Source organism: Haemorhous mexicanus, chromosome 5 (assembly GCF_027477595.1).
Source record: "Haemorhous mexicanus isolate bHaeMex1 chromosome 5, bHaeMex1.pri, whole genome shotgun sequence".
NCBI lineage: Eukaryota > Metazoa > Chordata > Aves > Passeriformes > Fringillidae > Haemorhous > Haemorhous mexicanus.
Window position 1 is genome coordinate 31,322,454 of NC_082345.1, and position 25,415 is coordinate 31,347,868.

Below are 25,415 nucleotides of genomic sequence, written 5' to 3' on the forward strand. Positions count from 1 at the left end.
AAGAATTAATTCAGTGCTTCCCATGGGCAGGCAGGTGTTCAGCCATCTCCAGGAGAGCAGGGTTACTTGGGGAGACAAATGCCATCACCCCAAACATCCCTCTGCTTCCTCCTTCTTCCCTCAGCTCTATGTGTGAGCATGAGCTCTGGTCAGAGGAGCGGATATCTGATGTCAACAGGCTTTGGTTTGAGTTATCAGATTGCAATGAAAACTGTCCTTTGTTTAGAAATGCCTTATGTCACTAGTTTTGGGGTAACTTGCATTTTATTGTAAAAGCCCACATATCATATACAGTTCTTTGGCACTTAGAGTTCCTGCTGCCAGATAATCCTGGTTTCTTGTTGTCAGTCAGAAAACAGAAAATTGTGTCAGGCATGGCTTTCTCTAGCATGGTCCTAGGTAGCTCTGCTGGGACAGTGTCTCCACCTGATGGATCCCAAGATAATATTCCCTACTATAATTAAACCCTAGGTAGTCCCTTTGTTTAGCTACACTAATGTGGGAAGCATGGACTGTGAGTGTTGTTACCCTTTTGCCTTTAAAACCAGAGGTATTTTCGAATTCTGTGTGTACATGATTATTGCTAAACTTTTTTCTTTGCACCATCTCAACAGCTATCTCCATATCTTTTCCTCTTTGCACCTTCTGCCTGCAAAGGAAGCATGACACAGCAGCCCCAGGCTTGTGCAGCTGTGGCCTAGTGTTTGTTGATGCCTATTCTTGTAACATCTTTCACAGCATAAGGGAAATTAATTAAGCTTTTTCTTACCTACAGTAAAAAAGTATGTTTTCAACTTGAGCATGGGACCGATTAAAGCTTTCTTGCTGCCTCTACTACCTGCTTTTATCCTGCTCTAGATAGAGCTGTAAAAGTATAATAGAATCTTCTTTCAGTCCCAGCAGCCATGAGCAACCCATGTCCCCAAGGTGCCTCTCTTGCAGCCCTGCCCCTAGGTTTTTGTTAGTGTGATTTGCTCCTGGGGAATAGCTGTTAACTCTTGTTAAACCCTTACATTTTTAGAACAGCTGCACTGCATCTTAGTCTGATTTATCTATTCCTGGTACATAAGCTTCAGATCCTCGTTTTTCATTTCTATATTCCTGATGTGATCTTTGGAATAAAATTCCTGTGGCAATAGCTAGGGGGCTGTGCCATTTCTGTGAAAAGGGTGTGTTCCCTGGGTTTGGTTTGATTGGACTAAGTCAGCCAAGCACATTGCTCTCGTTTATTTACAAAGGTGAGGATTTTGAGGGTGGGTTTTTGCCTCTATCTGATTGCAACACTGAACTCCAGATAGGCACAGCTCTTCAGGCCATCATCACTTGGTAAATGTGAGGCTGCTGCATGCTGCAGCCCTTCTTGGTCAAGGAGCAATTTCTGGAGAGAAAGCATGCCAAGGTACACGGTGCACGTCCGAGGAGAGTGGCTGGCAGTGCCATGCCTAAGCTCCACAAACACCATTGAGTGGCTGGGAAAGGAAGCTGTGAGACGGTACATGAAAAACAAACCTGACAATGGGGGATTTGCCTCAGTGGAAGAAGTAAAGTTCTACATTCGAAGGTGCAAGGGACTTGGCTTGCTGGATCTTGATGATACCGTGGGGGATGCTCTAGAAGACAATGAATTTGTTGAAGTTGGTAAGCAAAGCCTTAAGTATTGCATTGTAGAGTGAATACGTTGTCATCTGAGTCAGAAAACAGTGGCTTTATCTAGATTCATCTAAAATTGCACCTGAGAGGTTGTCTACCGTTGAAAATTTTGTAAATAAACGAGTTTTTATGGAATAATGTCCAATAATTTAAGAATATTAAATTTTTAAGAACAGAACTACATAAAAGTTAAAAGGTACGGGGTTCAAGATATGTATCTTTTGTATGTGCTGTCATATATAGTGTGAGCTGTTCTGCCTTAGCCTTTGGAATACCTTAAATAAATACATAATTCCTTGTTATTTTCCCAGAAACATGCAAGTATGTTCAGAGCTGAAAACTAGAAATTAGAATTCTTATTGCTGTGAATTGTAATAAATAACAAATTAACTTATGTAAATAATGCAATTTAATCCTGTATGTGTTTGTTCTGCATATTTCTTCTAGTTATAGAAGGAGATATAATGTCTCCAGATTTCATACCCTCTCAGCCAGAAGGAGTTCATTTGTATCCTTTCTGAGTGCTTTGTGAAGTTTTTACAAGTACAGATTTATAGTTTTCTAGATTGCCTGCATTTTTTAGAGCTCCTTCATTCTTAAAACACATTGCCAGCTGTAATTGAGCAGTCACTGCCTGTGAAATCCTGTCTGCCCTTTTTCTTTTACAAAACTTTCAGATACAGCAAATACCGAGAACCAGAACAGGTAAGAATCACCGATGATTTTACAACACAGTAACAAATCCTGCTACTCACCAGAAAATGGTGAGAGTTCAGCCAGTGCAGCATTCACAAAAGCAGGGGCTATTAGATTGGCTGGGTCTAGGAAACTAAACTACAATGTGCTTATTATGTTTTTGTTACCCGGGTTCCTGTCTTATGAAGAAGCTTCCTGTCATTGCTGAGTTGTGACTGTATTTTTTATTTATAGTGATTATTAAGTAACTTTGTATGTATCCATATCCCAAATTAAAAGGTGGTTCTTTGGTGTAGTATATTTCTTTAGATGGCAACAGCTTAACAACGGAGGACTTGGTCAATTTAGGAAAGGGACTCTACAAGATAAAGGTAAAAATTCTGAACAAATGCAGCTAAAAATTATGTTTATTTTTCTACAGCTAAATAATGACAAATAAACTAATATTTAAACTACTTATGTTTTAGCTCACACCTGAAGCTGAAACTAAAGTTAAAAAATCACGAGAAGTGATTGAAAGGATTGTAAAGGAACAGACGGGTAAATATTTTGGCTTTTAACCACTAATTGTTTAGAAGACTTTATCAGGTTCCCTCCTTAACCAGCAGTGTACATTTCTTGCAGTTGTTTATGGAATTACCACGGGTTTTGGGAAGTTTGCCAGGACTGTCATCCCAAACAGTAATCTGAGGTATGTTGTGTGTGCAACCTTCCCTGCCCTTTCTTTTCAGGAAAGGAAGAAGAGGGAGCAGCTTGACCCTGTAGTTGGGGTCAAATGAGAGATTTTCTTCAGAATTTCCTTCTGTTTTGTGCAAAATCAAACCTGATGAGACTTTCTTTGAGGTTTAACATATTTTCTTTTTTTCTGTAGGGAGCTTCAAGTGAACTTGGTTCGTTCACATTCTGCAGGTAATGAGAGATTGCTTGATGTTTCCCTTTTCTGCACTTGTTGGTAGCGGGTGAGTAACGCAGAGGGTTCTGTCACCGTTTCAGGTGTGGGGAAACCTTTGACCCCAGAGAGAACTCGCATGCTGTTGGCCCTGAGAATCAATGTCCTAGCCAAAGGATACAGTGGAATATCCCTAGAAACCCTCCAGCAAGTTATTGAAGTGTTCAATGGTAAAAAGATGTTTAAGGAAAATCTTTCTTTCCCTTTTTTTCCCTTTTAACTCTTTTGTTAAAGGGTGTAGCTCAGTGGGTCAAGATGCAGATGCTGGTCTTTCAGCTTGGTAGTTGTGAGAGATCAGGACTGGAGCTGCAACAAGTGCAGCCCTGCTGGTGCCATTGTCCATGATTGTAGGCTGTTACTGTGGCCACACTTGTGAGCTGGCTTCTCTGTTTTCCAAGGAGTGTATCAAGGGAAGGCTCTAAAAGGAGTGATTTTTGTTTTCTTTCTAGCATCCTGCCTTCCTTATATCCCAGAGAAAGGGACAGTTGGAGCCAGCGGAGACTTGGCCCCTCTCTCTCATCTTGCCCTGGGATTAATTGGAGAGGGAAAGATGTGGTCCCCGAAGAGTGGCTGGGCTGATGCTAAATATGTAAGATTTGTGCAGCTGATAGTTTGGTTTTTTTTAGCTTGCTGACTCATTCTTCTAATTGCATGTGGCTTTGCAAGAAAGAGAGCTTTTGCTCAGATTAGTAACATGTACAAGTATTTTATTTTCTCTACCAGTTTGAATTGGGACTAGGTTGCCTTTAGCTACTCATCCTCTAATTTTAGGAAGGTGGATCCATGGAGAATGCAAGAACTGACCCACATGTCCCTGGAGCAGACATAAATAAGCAACATGATATTGAGTCCTAAGAAAATATCATGCCACAGTACTGCTATAAAGATACCACAGGGACATCATTTATGAACTGGAGAAATTGAGAGGATATGATACCAACTATGAAAGAACTATTACTCTATCTTCAGCTCCATGAGCTTTTCTAAAAAACCCATACTTTTCTAAAAAATCCAACATCACCTCTCAAATGCTGAGCATACCTGGAGATTTACTGGAGGCAAGATCTTTGCTGTAAAATTTCTACTGATTTTATAGTGGCTTTAAGTAAATACACAGGTTTGGATATTTCCTTTTTGATAAATTAGCTAGGGTTACAAGGAGCCTTTATATCATTCTCCTTCACAAGATGGAAATGTTACAATGAAATTAGTTTTTAATCCATCATTATTCTGCCACCAACACACCAGCAGATTGATCTTGTGTTAAGTATCTCCAAGTCCAGCCCCTCCAAAGTCTTTCATGGTAATTTGTTCTGCTACACTTACAACTCCTATCCATGAATATTTGAATGCCATACTCATTGATGGATTGATAGGTGTACATCACTATAGACTGGAGAAAGACTGAGGACTACACAGGGAGAGGAGTAAGGAGGAAGCAGAGCAGTGTGTCCTGAGCCTTCAAGACCAGAAGTTATAGCTGTACACTTCTGAGGTGCATTACCTCTTCCATTGGACAGGGTGAGAGGATTAAATGAGAGATAGGTTATGCTGTTTCTCTACTTCCTGTGAGAACAACTGCCCTATAGAGTAGACATGTACAGAATAAACTGAACAGGACTCCTCCTGTCACTAGAGATTTTCTATAGAAAGGATTAGGGATCGTTTAAAAAGGAATAATTTATGCCAAGCCAAAATGCTATGAGGCAGGGTGTTGGCAGAACTGCATTCCCAAGAGGTTTCCAGCCTTCTTTCCTATTGCCCTCTCCCATCATCTAGAACATGGTAGATGTTAATGGGCTGTGACAGTGACATATATCTTGCTTCAATGCTCCTGCTACCTTCTTATATTGGCACTAGGAACTGAGGTGTTACTTTGGAAGCCCTTTATTTAGCCCAGCAGAAAAAAATGTGTTGTATGTGTGTGATGTAAAGCTCTTTTTCTCCCATCACTTAAGAAATTTGTTAATATTTCTGTTCATGGAAACATTTAAGTTTTAGTGAGTTAATTTTGTGACTTCAGTGACTGAAAAGTATTTTTCATTAACTGCCTTGGCATTTAACTCCTTCACAGGTCCTGGAAGCTCATGGACTGAAACCAATTACCTTGAAACCTAAAGAGGTAATAAAGTATAATGATGCCAGTTGATGAATAAGAGCATAGCCCATCACTATTTGTTTTATAGCTACAATAAAACCATTACATTAATTAATAATAATTTTAAATCAAACTTCAGAAGGATAATGATGAAGTGTTGTCAGGAGTGGGATTCACCACTCCTAGTGTCACCTTACATGACTTGAAATGTCAGACCCAAGCTTGGTGTTCAGACTGGCTCTGTGGTCAGTGGAGACTGACAGGTCTCTTTTGAAAGCACTTTATACCATCCTGAAGCAGCTGTCTAAGAGGCACCTTCAAGGTACCTCCCAGCCCTTTGGCCATAACAGGAGGTCAGATGCCTGACTTGAAGCAGGTATCTGACTTGCTTGGAACTACTGGTGCTCCAAGGGTGTCTGCAATGACTTAATGGGGTCATGAGCATTAGCACTTTTTGTAGCAATGTTCAGTCAAGCTGTGCATTTTATGATTTCAGGATGGTCCAAAAAGCTAGGCAATGATCTTTAACTCCTTCATGTGAGAAGGAGAATTGTCACAGACACAAGGAATAGCTGCAGTGAATTCACTTGACATCTGCTCTCCCTTTGAAGGGTCTGGCCCTCATCAACGGGACACAAATGATCACCTCGCTGGGATGTGAGGCGGTGGAAAGAGCCGGAGCTATAGCGAGGCAAGCTGACATCATCGCTGCCCTTACACTGGAAGTCCTGAAGGGTACAACGAGGGCCTTTGACACTGGTGGGTACTGGGCCCTTCCTGTCTGTTTGCTTAACAGCTGCTGACAAGAGAGGCACAGCCTGACAGTCTAACTTCTCTTACTAGATATCCATGCGGTGCGCCCGCATCGAGGGCAGGCTGAAGTGGCCTTTCGATTCAGGTCCCTTCTAGATTCTGACCATCATCCATCAGAAATAGCAGGTGAACAATCTTAACCTTCACCCTCTCAGGTTACCAGGACAGGCTGAGTCCTTCAACAGGACACAATGTTTTTGTGTAAGCAATATCTGGGTTTTGCCCTCCTTGTGTCTTCTAGAGAGCCACAGATTCTGTGACCGAGTTCAGGACGCGTACACAATGCGCTGCTGCCCTCAGGTAAAGACTGACTTTCAGATCCTTCTGTAAAAACAGACAAATGATGGTGAAATTTCCACCTCAGAAATACGGTCAGTTAGGTGTGGTCTGACACTGCTAGAGGAAGTGGCTTTATTTTGCCTCTTCTTCACTTCACAGTAGCGTTAATGGAGACATGCAGTTTGTTGATCACGTGTGTGTACACAGCAAGCAACATCTAACAAAGCCATGTCCTGATCTGGAAGAGGCCAGAGGTCAGAGGCAGAGGGAAAGTGCTGGTTTCCATGCTTGCAGATTTTGTAGGGATTTTCTTCTGCATTGGTGTTAGTTACATGAACTGGGTGTTTCCAGAAGCCAACAGAATGTAGTATCTTAGACGCATTGGAGGTGCTCAATCCTATGCATTTTAACAGGAGCTATTGGAATAAAATCCCAGTATCGCTGGGTGGAACGTGCCTGGGCTCGTCCAGCCCTAGTGCTGAACCAAAGGCAGCAGCTGTGGTGTTTCACCTCAGAGACACCTTTGGCTGGCTGGAAGTTGCAGATAGGCACTCGGAATAAGTCCAGTCATGTAAGAAACTCAATTTACCTCTAGTGGAAAAAGTTCAGGTGATGGTGAAGTGGAAAGAGAGCGTATTCCGCCAGAGGGTTAAATCCAGAGTTTATTCCAGGGTGACAGAGCTCTGAATCTTGGTGACAGCTCCAACAGAATCCTGACCGCATGGTTTCAGTGTCTTTTAAGCCCACAGGGAGGGGGGAGGGAAAGGATAGGTGAGCCACCAACCAGGTGGGAGGGGGAGGGTCTCAGGGGACAATGACACCTGGACAGGCCAATGACCCCAGGTCTGAGAAGCATCTTTTGAACTTCTGCAAATCATACGACGCCCTTACTGGAAAGTGGAACTTGACAGACAGCAATTAGGAAGAGGGCAAGGGGGAGGGGAAGAAGTTGGCACACCTGAGGGACAGGATATTGCTTCACACTGCAACAAGGAGCAAAGCTTTTAAATCAGTGGAATTAATGATAGCTAATTAACTAATAAGAGGTTTTGTTTTCTGTGGGTCTTTGTAAGGCTCCTTCTCTCCTCATAACACTTCTGCCACTGAATAAATACCTTCCATTTAGGTAAACCAACCCAAATAAGTTACGAATTTCTTGTTCAGATTACTCTTTTGGCAAAACTGCCATAATAGTAGTAAATACCATCTTTGAAGTGTCTAGGATTGGCAGTGATGGTCCTGATGTTAAAAGCAAATCCAAGACTGTCTTCCATATGTGAAAGTTGAGTGGGATAGTGGGAAAGAGAATCCCTGTAGCTCAGTCAGCATCCTGAAGGTGAACTGAGTACAGATACTAAGCTCAGGCACTGATGTCTTTTGTTCTAGGTCCATGGAATTGTAAATGATACAATTGCTTTTGTGAAGGACATAATAACAACAGAAATCAACAGCGCCACGGACAACCCTGTATCTTTTTGTTTACTTTATTACTGTATAAAATTTTGCTTGGCCTTTTTTATTCTTTTCTTCTGTACAGTTACTCACACTGGAGGCAAAAAAGTCATAACTGGCTTTGGTCAATAACTGCCACTGTTTGCAATGGCAACCTCTCTTCCTTTCCCTATGACTGCATTGAAGGATTTCTGTCAGCACTCTAATGCAGGGCTGCATTTCTGTCAGCACTATAATGATGCTGTACACAGCATCATATCAATTGCTGATAAGAATTATTGCTTCTAATCTTCTAAACATCTTCTTACCATTAATTAGAATCTAATACAATTCTTCTAATTGGAATTAAGCAATTCCAATTTGGACCAATTAAGTGCTAAAATTGTAACTGTCATGGAGAGAATCTATCAAGGAACTGAAAATCTATGCTAGGATCTGCACAGCTGTGTTTTTTTGCACTCTCAATCAAAGACCTCCCTTTATGCAGCTTATTTGAAAAAAATACATGTCAAAATTATACCTACAAATTTGAAGAACTAAGATTGTGTCTTCATTTCCTGAAAAGTGGAAGTGTGGATTGAATATAATGTACTTACAAATAAAAGCCTATTGGCACAAACACTCCTGCAGTTAAGATATTCTGATTACTGGCAGATATCACTCATGTAAACTGTATTTCACTCACGTGGGCCTTAACTTCTCCTTAAAGATGGTGTTTGCTGAAAGAGAGGAGACCATTTCTGGAGGAAATTTTCATGGTGAATATCCTGCAAAGGTAATTCAGCATTTGAAGAATGGAAAAAAAACTTTTTCTGGTTTGTTTTTTTCACCTGGTTTAATGAGATCCTCTTTTGTAGGCTCTGGACTATTTAGCAATTGGTGTGCATGAACTCGCTGCAATTAGTGAAAGAAGAATTGAGAGGCTCTGCAACCCCTCACTCAGTGAACTGCCGGCATTTTTAGTCACTGAAGGAGGTCTGAACTCAGGCTTCATGATTGCACACTGCACAGCAGCTGCCCTGGGTGAGTGCCTGAGCAATGCCATGGAGAGAGCAAGCTGGAAAGACTGATTTTTTTCAAGACATGCAATCTAACAGTAGAAACAAAGGTTTCTGACTCCTGTTTTCTGTCTTCTCTCCATGCGGTCTGTGCTGTCTTGTAAAGTATGGGCATTGGGTGTAGCTGCAATTATTTCAGTTCAGGCTTCCTTATTCTTCAGCAACCCTTGGCATGTTCAGTGCCCTGAGCATGCAAACTCTGAGTGGACTTTGATGGGAAGGCTTGTCTCAAAGGTGGCCTGATACCCCCAGTACTGGCTGTCTCCATTTGGCACATCAGTATCAGACCCCACAGCCCTCAGAAGACCAGAGTTTGCAGGGCTGGCTGTTGGGGGAGCACTGAAATTAAACATCACTTCAGTTTTTCCTCTAGTACTCATGGCTAAGGCAACAAGAAGCCTGCTGGCTGCTGGCATACTACAGTTCATAGGTTCAGGGAAGCATGAGCCAATATAAAGATAAACATGCTGTGAGAACAGAGTAAATTTTAAAAGTTACAAACAAACACAGGAACAGAGGGTATCAGTTAAATGTGTAGATAAACATTCTGCAGAAAAACAAATGAATTAACTAAATCAGTGGGCTAAATGAACCCTGTCTAGAGGCTGGTTTGGGAAGTGGGTCTGGAAGAGGAGCCTGAATGCTCATCCCCTTGTTTAAGGGCTGGAAGCCTTTGACTGGGGAGAGTTTAGGATGGCTCCAGGCTTCAGCTGGTTGCATGGCTTCAGGTTTCACTGCACACTTCTGCAATCTGGAGTGACAGATTCTAGAGTGTTTATGATTTCTGCTGTGGGAAATTAAAATTACAGCCCTGCCTCTGCTGACACTAGAAGTCCATGGGTCAAAATCATCTCATCCTGATCAAAACAGCCAGCATTTTATCTGAATTTTTATCTGAAGTTTGAGTTCCTTTTATTTTTCTTAACTTCTTTTTTAACCACCAATATTTTTCAAATCACTCTGCCAGTTTCTGGGGTTGTTTGTGTACCAGCTAATGTTTTTCACTCTCAGGGTTAATAGATAAATCTGAAAAAAAATTTGCAGATATTTTGCAACACCACTGGATGTGTCTGTCTGCCCCTGCTCCAGCAGCTCTGTGCTTGCCAGACCGAGCTGTTTGCAGCAATCACATGCAGCCCCTCTGAGACCTGCCATCACCTGCCTGAATGTGCCAGCTGGGCTCTGCTCCTAGACTGTCACTCCAGCCTATTTGCCATTGGTGTCACCACCTCTCTGTTGCTCCTGCTGCTTTTCTGAAGCTGCTAATTTGGCGAGAGCGTTACACAGCATCCTGCTGGGCTTCAGAAAGAAAAGGCAAAGAAAAGGCTGAGTGCAGCCAGAGTGCTGTGAATGCAGACTGCATTTCTTCTCTTTCAAAGAGCAGTTCTCAGCCCCTCAAATTGTCAGTGAATTGTGCCTAAGGCCTCTCCTGCCACCATTTGCCTGTTGCTTTTGGTGCAGCATGAGAATTTACTCCAGACCTTGCAGCTGGCTTTCAAAGCTGGAGTGTGTCACCCTCAGGGACGTGGGTAGCCCTTGTAGTGAGGTGAGGGAGGGAGAGGGTTTGTATTGCATTCCTCCATCTTTCTAGAGGAAATTGTGAAAGTGCCTCAGCTGCAATGAGCAGACCAGGTGCTGATCTCTTGCTGTGTTCTTGAAAGCAGGGGAGGGTTGATCTTTGTGACCAAACCAAAGGGAGCCAGAGAGTCGCCCTAGAGCAACAGGCAGGACCAGGCTTGTGTTTCAGTTATGCTGTCTGCTCTTCTGCTTCAGTTTCCTCCAGGCCTTTGAGCCACAGCAACACAAACTGGAGATGAGGGAGTGAAGAGTGAGCTGTTGTTCTGTGTTTGGTTAATATTTGCATTTAAGAATGCTGTTGTTTAGTGTTTTCAGAGGCAATGGTAGCTTTCAAGGTGGTTATTACAAATTACTCAGTCCAGGTAAAATACTGATGCATCCTCAAAAGAGGAGCAGTAGTTGGACCCAAGGTGGTGGGCAGGCTCTTATCTCCGTGTTGTCCATTGCTGTCTCCTGCCTATTCTGTCCTTCATTTATTCTGCTGGGTTTTTGCAGTGTCTGAGAACAAAGCCTTGTGCCACCCCTCTTCTGTGGATTCTCTCTCAACCAGTGCTGCTACAGAGGATCACGTGTCCATGGGAGGATGGGCTGCAAGAAAAGCCTTGAGAGTTGTTGAACATGTGGAACAAGGTGAAATTAAAATTCTGATTTCCAGGCAGACTTTGAATCGTGAAAATGAGGGGCTAATACCAATAATGTTCAGGTGTAAGGTAGGCAGATACAATGCAAACTTTTCCAGACAGAAGACTCTCTTCCAAAGCTCTGTCATTTTCCTGGTGTTTTCATGTGAGCTCTGGCAAGCTTCAGAGGGAGAACTTTCATTTTTAGCTCAAACTCCTCTTTTCTCTGTGCAAAAGATGCTTTCTGATTTATGATGAACATTAATTTGAGAATTCCTGTAACTCTGGAAGAGATTCCTAGGGATTGAAGATTCTGGTGACCAGGAGTTCCAGGTACACTTGAAAGGTCTGTACAACAACACCCAACATCTGCTTGCTGGGGCTGGCTACTGCCTCCAGCATCATCCATGAAATGATCCTGCCACTGGGCTGGCTCTCTGGGGGGTGTGGATCCACTGGCTTTTCACATTTGATATGAGTGAGAGCAAAGGGCAGGGGCAGCTTTAGACAGGAAACCTCGCCTTGAGCTGTACCTGCCAAACGTCCCTTTGGCTGCTCTGCTTTCCCAGTTCTGGCTATCGAGCTGCTCGCCGCCTGCCAGGGCATTGAATTCCTCCGCCCTCTGAGAACCACCACCCCATTGGAGAAGGTCTACGACCTTGTGCGCTCCGTGGTGAGGTAAGAGCAGACAAACACGTTCTCCAGGGCTTGCCTGCCTGGAGAGCAGCTGCTGGCAGTGGGGGTTAATGTTTGCCCAATGTCTCGTTACAGGCCCTGGATAAAGGATCGCTTCATGGCCCCAGACATTGAAGCAGCTCACAGGCTGCTCGTGGAGCAGAAGGTGAGTGCCGGCTTTTGGCTTCTGTGCAGGACTGTCCAGTACCCTTTTTATTTGTCCATGCCATCTGCCAGTTTTGCTGCCCAATCTTCTTCATGGCCAAGTAGTTTCGTAGCAAGTGGCAGTGACTCTCTCCCAACTATTGCACACACAGCATTAGCCTCGTAACAAGGAAGGACAAAGTATTCTTGCCTTGAATCCTTTCACTTTGTCCCCTTGGAGCTGTATCCTTTCCCATCCCTTGTCAACTCCCTCCACATGCTCTTCCCTAAGCCTTGCTCTATCTGCCTCTCTGGCTCTGCTCCTCCCGTACAGCATATCTCACCCAATAACTTTTCTTCAGGGTTTCCTGAACACATGCACTGATGTCTTAGCTGACCTTTTCTTTGCCTCTGACTCTGCTGTTTCCCATTCTTGTTCCTCAGGTGTGGGAAGTGGCTAAACCTTACATTGAAAAGTACAGGAGGGAACACATCCCTGAATCAAGACCCATTTCACCTACAGCTTTCTCCCTGGGATCGCTGAGAATGAGTGCAGATGATAGTTATGACCACAGGCATGAGAATGAGCTCTAAGAGTTGTGATCCCCTGGAAGAGAGCAGATCCTTTCCAGAGCCTTACATGAGCATGGCTGTTCTACTCACACTCAATGTGGTTTCTCCAGGCGACCTAGAGGACCTGACTGTCTAGCTCAGAAGCACAAATAGATAGTAAAGAAAAGTCTCACTGCTTTCCTCGTGTGTAAAAGACACCTTTATCGTGATAGTGTGGTTTTGACTGAATTCCATGAACTTCTGAATACAAATCATTCAGACTCCCGATGAAACCTGTATTTGTTTTGTGAACATTTTGTTTGTTTTCTCTCCATCTGTGCCAATGATACCAAACAGGCCAAGTTTGATATTCTTACCTTTTTTCTCCCCCCTTGGCTAGCTGCTGTAATCCCCTTCACCCTGCCACAAGCAAGATTATCTTTCCACTCAGTCTCTTTTGCAGATCATGTGTGAGGTGTAGGCTTTTGTATAACAGGAGCATTTTTAGAGCAGGTGCTTCACAAATCAGGAAAGCTGTGTGCATAGGAATGTGCTGTGGAGATCATTGCTCCAGAACAAATATTTTATATTCTGGTGATGGACTACATTTAATGCAGCTTTCCAAGAGCTCTGGGCTCACACCTGCAATCAATAAACTGAGGCTTCACATATGGTTGTAGCAATCTATTTTCCTGTCATGTGTGGGATGATGAAAATGTAAAGCAAAAGCTTAATTTGGAAGTAAGTAGGACAGGTGACACAGGGGCCAGAAAAGGGGGAAGAGGAGGTGTAGGACTAGTGCATGTGAACCTGTGCTGAGGCAATAGCACCAAGATCTACACTCCCAAGGCTCCCCAGGTCTCTGCCTGTCTGCCAGGGGCCCTGTCCCCACAGATGGGATCATGAGTGAGTGTGCTCTGTGTCACAGCACTGACCTCTGGCACAGGCTTTATTTTGCAAAGGAAAAATCAGGACATGGATCTCACCTCATGGTGCAATGGTGACATGGCAGTACTGATCTGGCTGAGGGACATTCAGCACAAGCTGAAAGCCTCCCCAGGCTGTTGGCGGTGCTGCAAGGGGCAGCCAAAGCACCACTGCAGGGCTGCCTTTGAGCATCTGACACCTGCCATGTGAAATGTGCCCTGAGGAGAGGGCTCATGCCTGCTGGCAACCTAGCAGGTTGCCAAATGCCCAGAGCAATGCCCTGGGCATTCAGAGAAGAGATTCTGAGCCCTGCTTCCCACTCACATCTGCTTTTGGCTGGCTGGGACCAAGGGATCCCCAGCACACACTGCAGCACAGTGGACTCAGGGTTTGTGCTGTGCCTGTGCAGAGCTGAGAGGCACCACTCTGCCTGAACCCTGCATTTGAGAAACGCCTGTGCTCCTTCCCTGACAGCCTTCCCAAATCCCTGTATAAACATTATTTATGAAGGTTGTCCTGGGCAGAATGGACTCTGCAATCACATACTTGGGATGTTCTTTCAACCTTCATAAAAACAAAGTTCCACACCCACATCTGGTACAACATCTGTTTGCAGGAAAACACGTCAGGTGGCAGGAATGCTATTACATTGTTTTAAAAACTCGTTTGGTTGGCTAGCCTGGCTCAAATAAAGCATGAAGCATAAAGATACTACAGGGGATGGCTTGCAGATTTTGGGTGTTAACAGATGTGCCCAAGGCTCAGGGAGATCAGAAGGTCATAATAATGCTCATGCATGTTCGTGATGGCTTTCAAATACCTGTTAATCAGAATGAGACCATTGTCCTTCCTCAAGGGTCTGGTTCACTAAAGCACTCTGCTCTGTATCACAGGTTATGTCACTTGCTTATATCAATAACTATTTTTGATGTGAAGTTCTTCATGCTTGTCAGGTGCAATTTCATGACTTCACCTTCAGAAAGTAAATCCCTTTTGCTTCTGCAGCCACCATCCATTTGAAAATTTGAAGAAAAGACTTAGTCCATGGGTATTCAGAGACCCTCCTATCCCACACCCTCTGCTTAAATACTGCAAAAGCTTAAATTCTCCCAAGCTGTATCATCCTTTTTTCTACATATTGCATTCCCAAATGATGTTACAAGCTGGGGGGGGGGAAAAAGCAACAGTTGAAAGATAAATGAAAGAGCACTTTTTAAAAGTTAGGCTCCTAAGTTTCAACACTGCTTTGAGTAAAAGTTATCATACTTAATTTACCATAATCACATTCAAACTTCCACTAACAAATGTATCTCATGTTGTTTCAGATTCAACCTAGAATAAATAAAATCAGGTCTTTTCAGGAACATCTGTATGATACTGCATGTGATCTTCTCCCTGCATAGCCAAGAGCCATCCCAAATGTGCATGCCTGAGCCCCTGGACCTCTGTCACAGGTTACTTAACATCACACTCCACAGTAAATCTTACCTGGATCCAGCCTCTGTTATTCATTGCCAGTTTGTTTGGGATATTTTCAAATTTTATAATATTATAGATTAATTTTATAGGAAAACAAATTTGGAAACTGTCTTTTTTAAGATGGCTACAATTAGAAATTATTTTATTGTGCTGGAGAGAAGGACAATGGACATGGAGATGCACCAAATGGGTAATGCTTGGTAAGGTTTATTTGAATAAGAGTAAGGTGAGCAGGCAAACAATTTACCAGAAAATACTGATTTGTCTGTTGCTTTGAAATACTCCATCATGATTTGATTTTAGTAGCTCACTAAACTACTGCCTTCTCTCAGTAACTGCTCATTGTCTCACACCTCTCATTTTCATAGATGACTTTTCCTTTAACTATAACGTAGTTGATCAATGCTTCATGTCCACCAAACTGGTAAATCAAGTGCTCCCACCTAAAAAGACAAGATGTTTAAGAATACATAAACTTGCATAAGAGCAGGTCATTTGCCCAGCATACCCAGCAATTTTATAAAATCTGCTTGAAAATGGGAAAACGCTATTCCATGTCTACATGTTGTCTCTTACTGCATGAATACAGTGAGTCTATCAGTAGAGAATTTATTCCAGAAAATAAACACATATTATCTCTAGGTAATTTGTAGTTAGGCACGGATTACTTGTACTAACAGCCCCAAAAGTCTAAGGCTTTCTTTTCCATTGGAGTAATTAAGGAAAATGAAAGTGGTCTGAAATGTTACCAGTGTCCCTTTACTCAGTGAAGATAACTAAGGTTAAAGCACATTTCAAATGCCAGTGGAAGAACAAACCTTGATGAGTTTATGACAAGAAGATCCCCCTGCTTGCCGACCTCCAAGGAGCCATGTGTGTCTGATTTGCCCAGAGCATAAGCTGCATTAATGGTGGCAGCTGCCAGTGCTTCATTCATTGTCATCTTCATGTTTACACAGGCCAGGTGCATCACCATAGGCTGGCAGGCAAGGAAGGGGACAATGGGAGTTACCAGGACCACAAAGCTTCAAATCCCTAAGCCCTCTCCTTTTTCCTTGCATAACAGAAGGAGTTGTTTCGTACAACATAAATTTTGCACAACATAAATTTTGCCAAATCCAAAACGAGAACTTTAAAGTCAGTTTCTTTGAGAGCATTTTGAATAGGCCTCTCAGAGCATATGAAGGATGGAACCCATTCTGGTTTCAAGAATTTCTGGCAAAAACTACCAGTACACTCAAACAAACACAGACAGCTGTCTGCATGGGGCAGGCAGCTCTCCTTGTGCACATGAAACCACTTTGAAGTGTGCAAGACCTACACACAAGTTGTACTAGTAAGAAATTTCATAATTCTATGGTTTCAGTATTAGGATTATCTTACCATTGAAAAACAGTATGCATTAGGATTAAAGTCACTGCCAAGAGCAACTATAACACCTTCTTCCAACATTTTTCTAGCTTGAGGTTGCTTCAGTCTAGCGGGAAAAATAAACTTATCAGTACAATTTGCTTCGTTATCAGACAATGATTTACAAGGGAAAAAGTCATCTCTCAGTTTGGCTACATTCATGCATTCAGTTACACTGATCCTTATGGAGATAAAAGCCCAAATTCTCCTCTGGCATCTCTACCTGTCATCCTATGGAAACCATAAATGGGAAGTGTGAGCCATAGCTCTTGCAGTAACTGCATGTGGCACCAGCCGGTGTCAACCATCAGGCTCCAGACCACTGAAGTTCTGGTATTTATCCCGATCTCAGCCACTGAAGAATTTACAAGATAAAAATCTTCACTTCTGAAAAATACTTATTTTCTAGTTCTTATAGCTTCAAAGACAGGCTCCAAAATATCCCAGTGGCACACGCAATGCAATAGTCCCTTCCCGATTTTTGAGTCTGTGAGTTTAGTCTGCATACATCACAGATCTTTTCACTTAACAATTATAATGCAAGAGATGTTTCCAGTAACTTCAACACCTGGAATAGCCATTTCAAAATTGTTCAGCCCCTGGATTAATCTGTGTAGGTGTTTGCAGGGGGGGCACATGGAAATACACTCTCTAGGAAGTTTTAGACATAGTTGCTGTAAAGCCACTCCAAATCTACTGAGACTTCTCAGCAATCTCACAGAGTTTTGAGGATTTCCAGCAGAAATAAGACATAAGGAGGGAGGCTCATTCAGCTCTCTGTACATGTGATTGCCTCCACTGACCCAGACTGATCCTTAAGGCATAGACAGACACTTCTGATTTTAGATTAAAAGCCCCTCAAACCCCACACATGGATTTGCAGTTACAGAAGTTTCCCTTCAATCTAGTGGCCTCACCTTAGCATGTAGGCTGTTGTTGGCAGCAGGACAGCAGCACACTTAGCTCTTGCCATTGCCACAATACCTTCATCACTAACTTCTTCCAGGTGGCTGATGGCCCGGGCTCCCAGTTCAGCTCCAAGCTAAGGAAATTTTCAAGTGAATTACTCACTATTCTCAATTAATTCAGTTTAAAAAGTTGTTCTTAAACAACTGGAAGAGACAATTCACTATTAATGCAAAATATACCAGAAGAGAAATAGCAAAGAATGCTTGAAGGTCAATCAGACTACAGAGACAAATATTTGTTAATTTACTGCAGGAAAAGTTGATCGCTTTATCCACCCAGGGAGAAGAAGCACACCTTCAGTGGTGTTTTTAACAGCCTAACACACAAAAAATTATGTGAGAGCAATGGATAAAAACATTATCAACTCCTGTTCATAAAGGATCCATCAGAAAATAGTTTACAAAACTGAATGCTGCCTTCAATGGGGAAGCCAAATAGGCTTTTATGATCAACCAAGATCTTGGTTTGGTTTTGTTGGGTTTTTTTTAATATACAGCTTGGGCAGGCCCCACAGGAAGGAAGCAATATTTAAATGATGGTGAAACATGGCGTCAAAGGGACTTTCTTTATCAAGATATTTGGGAACCTAGTCTCATTACTCAGATATCAGTTTATCTGAGCACACTCTCTGAATGTGCTCAGATAAACTGATATCTGAGTAATGAGACTGCTGAGTATGTTTACTGCAATTTGGCTTGTTGCTTCTAACAGGACATTTAACAAAAAAATATTTTTCAAGCTGCATAGAAACCATGTTTTTGTCATTCTTGGGTGCATGGATATCCACCTTCCCAATCTGAATCCCATGTGGAAGATAAGCAAAGTCAATGTTTGTTTAGCCAGTGCACGTTAGTCCCAGAGGTCAAGGCTTCCTCCTATGTCCTTACCTCCAAAGCTGCACATGGACTGCTCTCCCTGGCATCTGTTCCTATCAGAGGGTCTATTTCATAAAGTCTTAGAAAAAACAACCTCAGTTTTGAAAACTCCAATTCCTTCACAGACTGGCTCTCACAGGAGCAAAAATGAATGTTAAGGAAGACGTACCTCAGCAGATTTCATCGGATGCAGTTCGTCACCATGGAAGTTAATCTGCAATCCTATATCTTTTCCAGCTTGAAGTATTCTCCTTGTAGACTCCAGATCAAAGACTCCCTTCTCACAGAACACATCTATATTGTTGACATGTATTTCACCACTTAGTTTGAGTTCTTTCAGTTTAGGAAGGTGGTTATTGATAATGTCATCTGTGGCTTCAGTAGCAGTTTTCCCTCTAACAAAAAGAAAGTGTTACAGAGCCCTATGAGTAACATCCTTGAAGTCTGGCACACACTCAAGCCATACATGCAATTACTGAATTACTTAGGAAATGATGTAAATATGAATCCCTCAAAAAAATTCAAATCAAAAAATTAAGCCCCATTGCAATTCATGTATTCTCCAACATGAATTACTTTCCATTCAAAGGATATTAGATTGTATTACTGAGTGTTTTTAATAAGGTTGGCATCTTGGATGCTAACAAAGATATGGGGTACTTTAAACCAAATTTTTCTGCTTTCCTATTCATATATTCTGACCTCTTTATACTGTATCCTAAAATATAACTATTAAAAATATGTAAGTGAGCATTTAAATATGTTTAATGGTATTCCTACAATATTTTTATGCAAGTATCAAAGCTCAAAGGGGATATGCAGTGTAAGTTATTATTTTTCATTTACCTCTCCTCCTTTTCTATCATTCAGCGTGATGGACAGATAACTGTTTCTAATCAAAGGGGCTTCCCAAGGTTTGATTTGTCAAAGTCAGAATCATTTATGAATCCTCTATTACATAAAGATGACTCAGGAGAGATCACTAAATGCCTCAGAAAGAGCAAATAATCCCAAAACATGCAGCTGAGCTAGCATTTTCCAATTTTAATGTCTAAGGACAAGGGATGTACAGCAGCTAAATGCCTGAGAATCTGAATGCTCATTCCAGGCAGTGTAAGGCATGCAGACACTGGCACTGTGGAGTGCCACACGAGGCTGGGTTGGGAGCCATGCAATGGAAGCAATTCAAGAAGCCAAATTCTGCCAGAATTTATGAACAAGGTTACAAAGCAGAGCCCCTCTTCCATTCCCTTCTCACTGAAACAGGCATCAGAGCTGCTCAGCCTCTGACTGTGCCAAGGCTTCTCCCTTTTCTCTTTCTACTCGGCAGCCTTTGGAGGAATTTGGGCTGAAAGATGAGGGCCAGAGCCAAGCCAAAACAGAGGGAAACACTAAGAAATGGTTTCACTTTTTGAGGGATATAATGCCCCAAAATTCAAAACAAAACTGCTGTTGTTTTAATACAGAGGATTTCTGCTCAGGAAAACACTTTGAAAATTACTTGATAAATTAGAAAATGGCCCAATGATCACTTACTAATAAAAAATACTGATTTTTAAAAATCAGACATTTCCCAAATAATGAGTTTGATTCAAAATGATGACTGGAGGGACCAAGAAAGAACTGCAGATTCCCTCCTGGTCAAAATAAAAACCCAAGCCAGAGTCTAAGTTGGAGGAGTAGCATTAAATTCAAGCAAAATAGTCTAGACACAAACATTTGATTGAAAAGAGAATAGATTATTTAAAAAGACCCAAACTGGAAAATACAGATAACCCAGTATTTCCTTCAGGAAATTTCCTCAAACACCCAACTACCTTTTCTCCTTGCTTAAAATACAGTATCCTTACTACTGCTACATTTTGTTATGCTTGATGTGCATCAGTGGGGACAGAAGTGTGCATAGAATGAGAAAGCACACCTGTCTTTCTAACCCATGAGAGTTAGTATGTCTGTAAAAACACTGGAAATTATTTCATTGGTTTATAGAAATGCTCAAAAGCATTTTGGTGGAAAAGACTATCAGGATTTTGACTGAGATCCTTCCAAGGCTTTTTAGGAGAAGGAGAAAGGAAGGGCTAAGAAACATATCTATATCTATATCTATATCTATATCTATATCGATATCTGTATCTATATCTGTATCTACATCTGTATCATCTCTCTCTCTCTCTCTATATATATATATAGTATGGGGTGAAAGGTCTCATTTACTTTACTATTAAGTCCTCTAAATTTTAGTAGAACTTCCTGAAAGAAGAAGTTGCTGCCTTCAGCTGATTTTAGTTACTTTATTCTTAACCATCTCCCAGTTACTGAAGATGATACAAGATTCATTTTCCATAGTTAGATTGACAAAAGATCATTTACCATCCTACTCCAAACACACGAGAAATAGATTTCACAAAATATTTTCTGGGTCACGTTTTCTTGAATGTCAGAAAAGGTGAGGATTTTTCTTTTTTTGGAGTATGCTTTTTTTTCTTTTAACAAACATCTCTTGAATACTGCCACATAATAAGCCTGCCTCCATCTCACATGCCTTGTCTTGCAGCAGCCTACCACTTAGCATGTCAAAATATCCAGTAAAACTCATTAGTTCCTTCATACGCTGAAATCTGCTAACATGAAGATGTTAATTTCATCACAGCGAAATCAAAATCAGAAGTGAGAAAGGATTTTTATATGTCTACTTGAGCCATCAGAATAATTAATTAAAAACAGTTTAATCTTCATCTCATAGCTGTAAGATGTATGCAAGTCTTCATTGCATGGAAGCATAATTAAACTTTGTTTATGGAGCTATATAAAGATTAAATATGGTATTTTTTGCTGTTATGTAGCCAAAATAAAATCTCATGGCAGAGACCAAGCTTGCAGGATAGCAGCAAATGCAAGAAGAAGAACTTTCTGTGTTATGTTCAGTGTGAGCACCAGCTGGGGGCAGGGGTTCTGAGCGAAGCCTATCCTGGCATTTACGAGTCACTAAATAATGCTGCCCTGAAATTTAGGAGAGCTCCCTATGAATACTGGCTGTTGTGTTTCAAGCATGCTGTGTTTTAGGAGTGAGGCAGAAGAAGCCAGTTTCCGACGCAAAGCAGCAGCAGTGCCCAAGAAGAGAAAGAGCAGCGCGTTACTTGGGCACGGCGTGAGCTCCGCAGTAGGTCGCGGAAATGCCGATGGCCGAGGATCTCCGCGCGCGCTCGATGGCCCGCAGCATCTTGAGCTCGGTGTGCAGGTCCAAGCCGTAGCCGCTCTTGCACTCCACCAGCGTGGAGCCTGCTCGGAGCATGCGGCCCAGGCGCTGCTCCAGCGTGGCCAGCAGCTCGTCCTCCGTGGCCTTCCGAGTGTGCTCCACGGTGAAGTGGATCCCTCCCCCAGCCTGGTGGATCTCCATGTAGGATGCACCTGCCAGCTTGGGTTAAAGAAAAGAAAACAAAAACCACCCACCCATACAATTAGCTATCAGCAAGTGAGTTTTCCATGCAAGAGATACTGCAAAGTGCCTTGAGGTCTCTTTGCAGTGAGAGAGACAAGGAGAGGAGAAAAAAATCCCCATTAATTCTTCCTCCCCCTCCCCATTTTCTTCTCTCTCCCTTCTACTTAAGCAAAGAAGTGTTTTAAAAACAGCATAAAGAGAATTACTCTGAAGATTTGCCTTCCCCCGAGTCCAAGGGGAAAGCAGATCTCTAGCTCAAAATTCATTTATGTGGAAAAGAAAAAGGAAGGAAAAAAAATCAAGACTTAGACAGTAATAGAAGGTGACACTCCTGTATTGCTTCAATTAATGCAAAAATATATCAAGGTTGGCTGCAAAGGATGGAGGTACACTCCTCTCTCAGCCTATCAGTATTCAAAAATAATCCCTCCTCCCTCAGGTAGATTATCTGACAGAAATTATGTATTTTTCTATAAAAGAGATGAGAGCCACTAGGAAGTAGAAACAGTTCTACATTAAAAAAAAAAAAGAAAAAAAAAAAAAAGAAGGAGGAAGAAAAATCCATCTGTGAATTTTATGCTGTTACCTTCATTGCAAACTCATGAACCCTATCACCAGCCCACACTGGATGTGTATGTGCATCTACCAGGCCTAAAGAAAACAAAGTAAATGTACACTTGGGTTACTTCACTGTGTAAGAGAAAATGTTATGAACATGCAAGCAATTTAAATAGACAGCAGAAGCTCCCCTAAAAAGTCTGTATTGGTTAGGAAAAAAAAAAAATCCAATCAGCCAAATATCTAGGATTTTCTTCAGAGGCTATTAATTTCCTTTCTTTTTCTTTTTTATATCTGACACCTTAGGCAAAATATCTCCAGGTAGATGCATCAGTTGCTGAGTGTGTCATGGTATTTGGATAAAGTTTTCAAACTGTGGAAGAAAGGATAAATAGCAAACTTTGAAAGAGTTCATTCGACTTTAAGCCTGTACTCTTTAAAAAAAGGCAAACTGCTTAGGCTGGGCTTAGCACACTAGACTTCCTCTGGCAACACTTGTTAGAGTGGGAGCCTTTTCTGCAAGCTCTGAAAATGACAGTGCTGAATGGCAAGGCCACTGTAAGAGAAACACAGGTCTGACAGCTCATGTACTAACACCACTTGGAGAGTTTAACATGCAATAGACTTGCCCATCTTTTGGGGATTTTTTATCAGGCAAAGTTGCAGAATTGTGACTTAAATCCCTTTTGCCTCCAAACAGCTGTGGGCAGGATGGACAGACTGAGCTCTGTGGCCGAATGGCTGATGGGCTAAGAGAGCACAGAAAAGAGCAGTGAATCTGAAGAGTCACTCTGTGGGCCAGCTACATTCCTGTTGTGATCTACGATACAGAGGAACAGATCTACAGACAAAGCAGGAGGAGACAGAGCTCCACCATGAAGCCCAAAAAAGCCCTTGAATATCTCTTGTGAGGGAGACTCCACTGCCTCTCTGGGCAGCCTGTTCCAGTGCACAGTAAAGAAGTTTTTCCTCGTGTTCAAGTGGAACTGCCCATTGCTTCCTGTCCTATTGCTTGGCACCACTGAGCAGAGCCTGGAAACCTTCTCTGGGTGTCCCCCACTTCAGATACTTATAGATTTTTATGAGGTCCCCTTTCAGCTGTGTCTCCTTGAGGCTGAACACACCAAACTCTCTCAGTCTCTCCTCATAAGAGAGATGCTTCAAACCCTTCATAATCTTCGTAGCCCTCCACTGGACCCACTCCAGCAGCTCCACGTCCCTCTTGTACTGCGAAGCCCAGAAGTGGACACAGCACTCCAGATGTGTCTCACCAGGGCTGAGTAGAGAACCAGGATCATGTCCCTTGACCTGCTGGCAGTGCAGTTCCTTTGTATCACAAAAATACACCTACCTGGCAACACGCACTTCCCAGAGCAGTCAATTATCCTTTCAAACGTTGCTTCTGAAAACTCATTGCGAATAACATCTGCCTGACCCACAGCTTTGATACAACCATCCCTGCAAAACACAGACAGTGACCAAAGAACGTGTGAGTCTGTTCAAAAGTCAAGCACTCGACAGCAGAGCTCCTGGAACAATAGGGGCAGGACCTTCAGGAGGACTGAAGATGCACATGTGGAGGTGGTTCACTCATATTATGGATACACAGCAAACACTGGGGTAATGCCACGTGTTTCAAGCTGTTTGCCATAACGCTTGTCCTCTCCTTAGATCCCTCTGGACGACACCTTGGTACTGTTTCGCTCTAATTCCTGCCAGGTACCACTGTTTCCCTCCTGCGGATCAGCGAGCACACAGCATCTATCCGCAGGGCACTCGTCCCCTCACTCAAACCCAGCTGCCTTCGCCAGGACCTGGATCGCGCCCCGGGGAGCCACAGCCCTTTGGGACTGTTCTCCCATGGAGTTCGAGGATGGCACCGGGAAGCCTGGACTGCGCTTGGGGGATGCCTTCCACCCTGCCCCCCGACCGCAGCCGTGCCCGCACTCACAGCCCCACCACCAGGCTGGCGGCCCGCAGCACGGCCAGGCTGGCGGCGCCGTCCCGCCGCAGGTACGGCTCTCGCCGGCCGCAGACCAGCACCAGCTGCTCGGCGTTCTCCAGCAGCAGCCGCTGTCGCTGCCGGCCCGCCATGCCCGCGGCCACCCAGTGCCGGGGCCGCTGGGCTCAAAGTCCCCGGGGCGGCGCGGCCGAGCGCCCCTCCCGCCCCCCGGCCCGCCCCGGCCCGCCCGGCCCCCGCTCCGGAGCCGGTCTCGGCTCTGCCCTGACTCGGCCGCAGCCCGCTCCAGGCGCGGGATGCTCTGCTGGATTCGGTCCAGGATAACGTGACAACATCCGTGCATCGCGCTGGTTCGTGACCAGCTCCCAAGCACCGGGTTTTCCAGCGGGGCTTCCCGGAGCTCCCAGTCCTCACAGCACCACCTAAAGATTTCCCTTTGTCTGATTTGGGAGCGTGTGTTTGCCCGCGTGCCCCCTCCCCGGTGTCCATCACCTCTCCAGTATCCATCATTTTGCCCGCGCCAACCACTCCGCCCGCATCCCGGCAACAACCCCCGAGGGACCATAACACCTCCCACCGCGCCAGATGTTCAGGCAGACATTCATTTATCCAGGCAGATATTAATTCATCCGATTCCAGTAACGAAACGCTTGTGCGATTCTGCTGCCCCCTGCAGAACGAGGGATAGGAGAGTCAGGGAGCAAGTATTTGCTCCCAACACGGATTTTTTGTTTTCTTCTCTCTTCACATATTCACAGCGTCTTAAGGAATCCAGTATTCCCCAGCTGGAAAACAGAGTGTCTTTCTAAACAAGTGGTTCCTCAAACACTTCTCCTGGGGTGGCAATCTTCTTTAGACACCTTCTTTTTTTTTTTTTTTAGAAGGATAATTGATTTAAAATGTTTGTAACAGACCTATGTGCATATACATACTCCTGTTCAGCAGAAACAGTTGGTTATGTTGGCTCTTTGAATGCACCTTTCTGGTGAAGTCTTGTTTGCAAAAGAGGCAAGATTTGCATCTAAAGCCCAGTAATTTGTATTTAATATCAAACCTGAAAAGTGAGTAAAACTACAATAAAGTTGGGTGTTACCTTGTGAAGCTTCTCCACTGGGGTAATACTGCACCATGATATAACCTTTGTCTTCCTCCTGAACTCCCACTTAGGCAAGCAGAAGATTGACAGGAGGGCTGGGAGAGGGTGCTTTACCACTCTCAGGAGTTCCTGCTGCTG

At 43.2% G+C, this 25,415-nt stretch overlaps 2 protein-coding genes across 2 annotated transcripts; one reads left to right on the top strand and one right to left on the bottom strand.

Moving 5' to 3' along the window:
• The first annotated feature begins 1,257 nt into the window (after nt 1-1,257).
• Nucleotides 1,258-13,249, top strand: HAL (histidine ammonia-lyase). Its single transcript, XM_059846746.1, has 20 exons — nt 1,258-1,638; nt 2,098-2,158; nt 2,328-2,355; nt 2,643-2,717; nt 2,814-2,886; nt 2,971-3,037; nt 3,218-3,255; nt 3,340-3,465; nt 3,745-3,884; nt 5,370-5,417; nt 6,005-6,152; nt 6,237-6,332; nt 6,448-6,506; nt 7,872-7,952; nt 8,647-8,712; nt 8,795-8,960; nt 11,069-11,203; nt 11,763-11,871; nt 11,965-12,034; nt 12,457-13,249. The coding sequence occupies exons 1-20, from the start codon at nt 1,392-1,394 to the stop codon at nt 12,604-12,606; spliced, it is 1,983 nt and encodes a 660-aa protein (XP_059702729.1). The 5' UTR covers nt 1,258-1,391; the 3' UTR covers nt 12,607-13,249.
• A 1,866-nt stretch (nt 13,250-15,115) lies between these two features.
• Nucleotides 15,116-24,323, bottom strand: AMDHD1 (amidohydrolase domain containing 1). Its single transcript, XM_059846748.1, has 9 exons — nt 24,173-24,323; nt 23,573-23,679; nt 22,250-22,314; nt 21,362-21,639; nt 18,394-18,619; nt 17,298-17,422; nt 16,354-16,447; nt 15,789-15,949; nt 15,116-15,413 (listed from the first exon to the last, which is right to left on the bottom strand). Exons 1-9 carry the CDS (start codon nt 24,313-24,315, stop codon nt 15,299-15,301), a joined length of 1,314 nt encoding a protein of 437 aa, XP_059702731.1. The 5' UTR covers nt 24,316-24,323; the 3' UTR covers nt 15,116-15,298.
• Between the last annotated feature and the right edge of the window lie 1,092 nt (nt 24,324-25,415).

Excerpts from the sequence above, each read along its gene's own strand:
- AMDHD1 (XM_059846748.1), bottom strand. The coding sequence starts at position 24,315 with ATGGCGGGCCGGCAGCGACAGCGGCTGCTGCTGGAGAACGCCGAGCAG. Across the intron at positions 18,620-21,361 it reads GGAGCTCACGCCGTGCCCAA|AGGGAAAACTGCTACTGAAG; the intron begins GTAACGCGCTGC and ends TCTTTTTGTTAG. Across the intron at positions 16,448-17,297 it reads ACAACAGCCTACATGCTAAG|ACTGAAGCAACCTCAAGCTA; the intron begins GTGAGGCCACTA and ends TTTTCCCGCTAG.
- HAL (XM_059846746.1), top strand. The coding sequence starts at position 1,392 with ATGCCAAGGTACACGGTGCACGTCCGAGGAGAGTGGCTGGCAGTGCCA. Across the intron at positions 5,418-6,004 it reads TTACCTTGAAACCTAAAGAG|GGTCTGGCCCTCATCAACGG; the intron begins GTAATAAAGTAT and ends CTCCCTTTGAAG. Across the intron at positions 6,333-6,447 it reads TCATCCATCAGAAATAGCAG|AGAGCCACAGATTCTGTGAC; the intron begins GTGAACAATCTT and ends TGTGTCTTCTAG.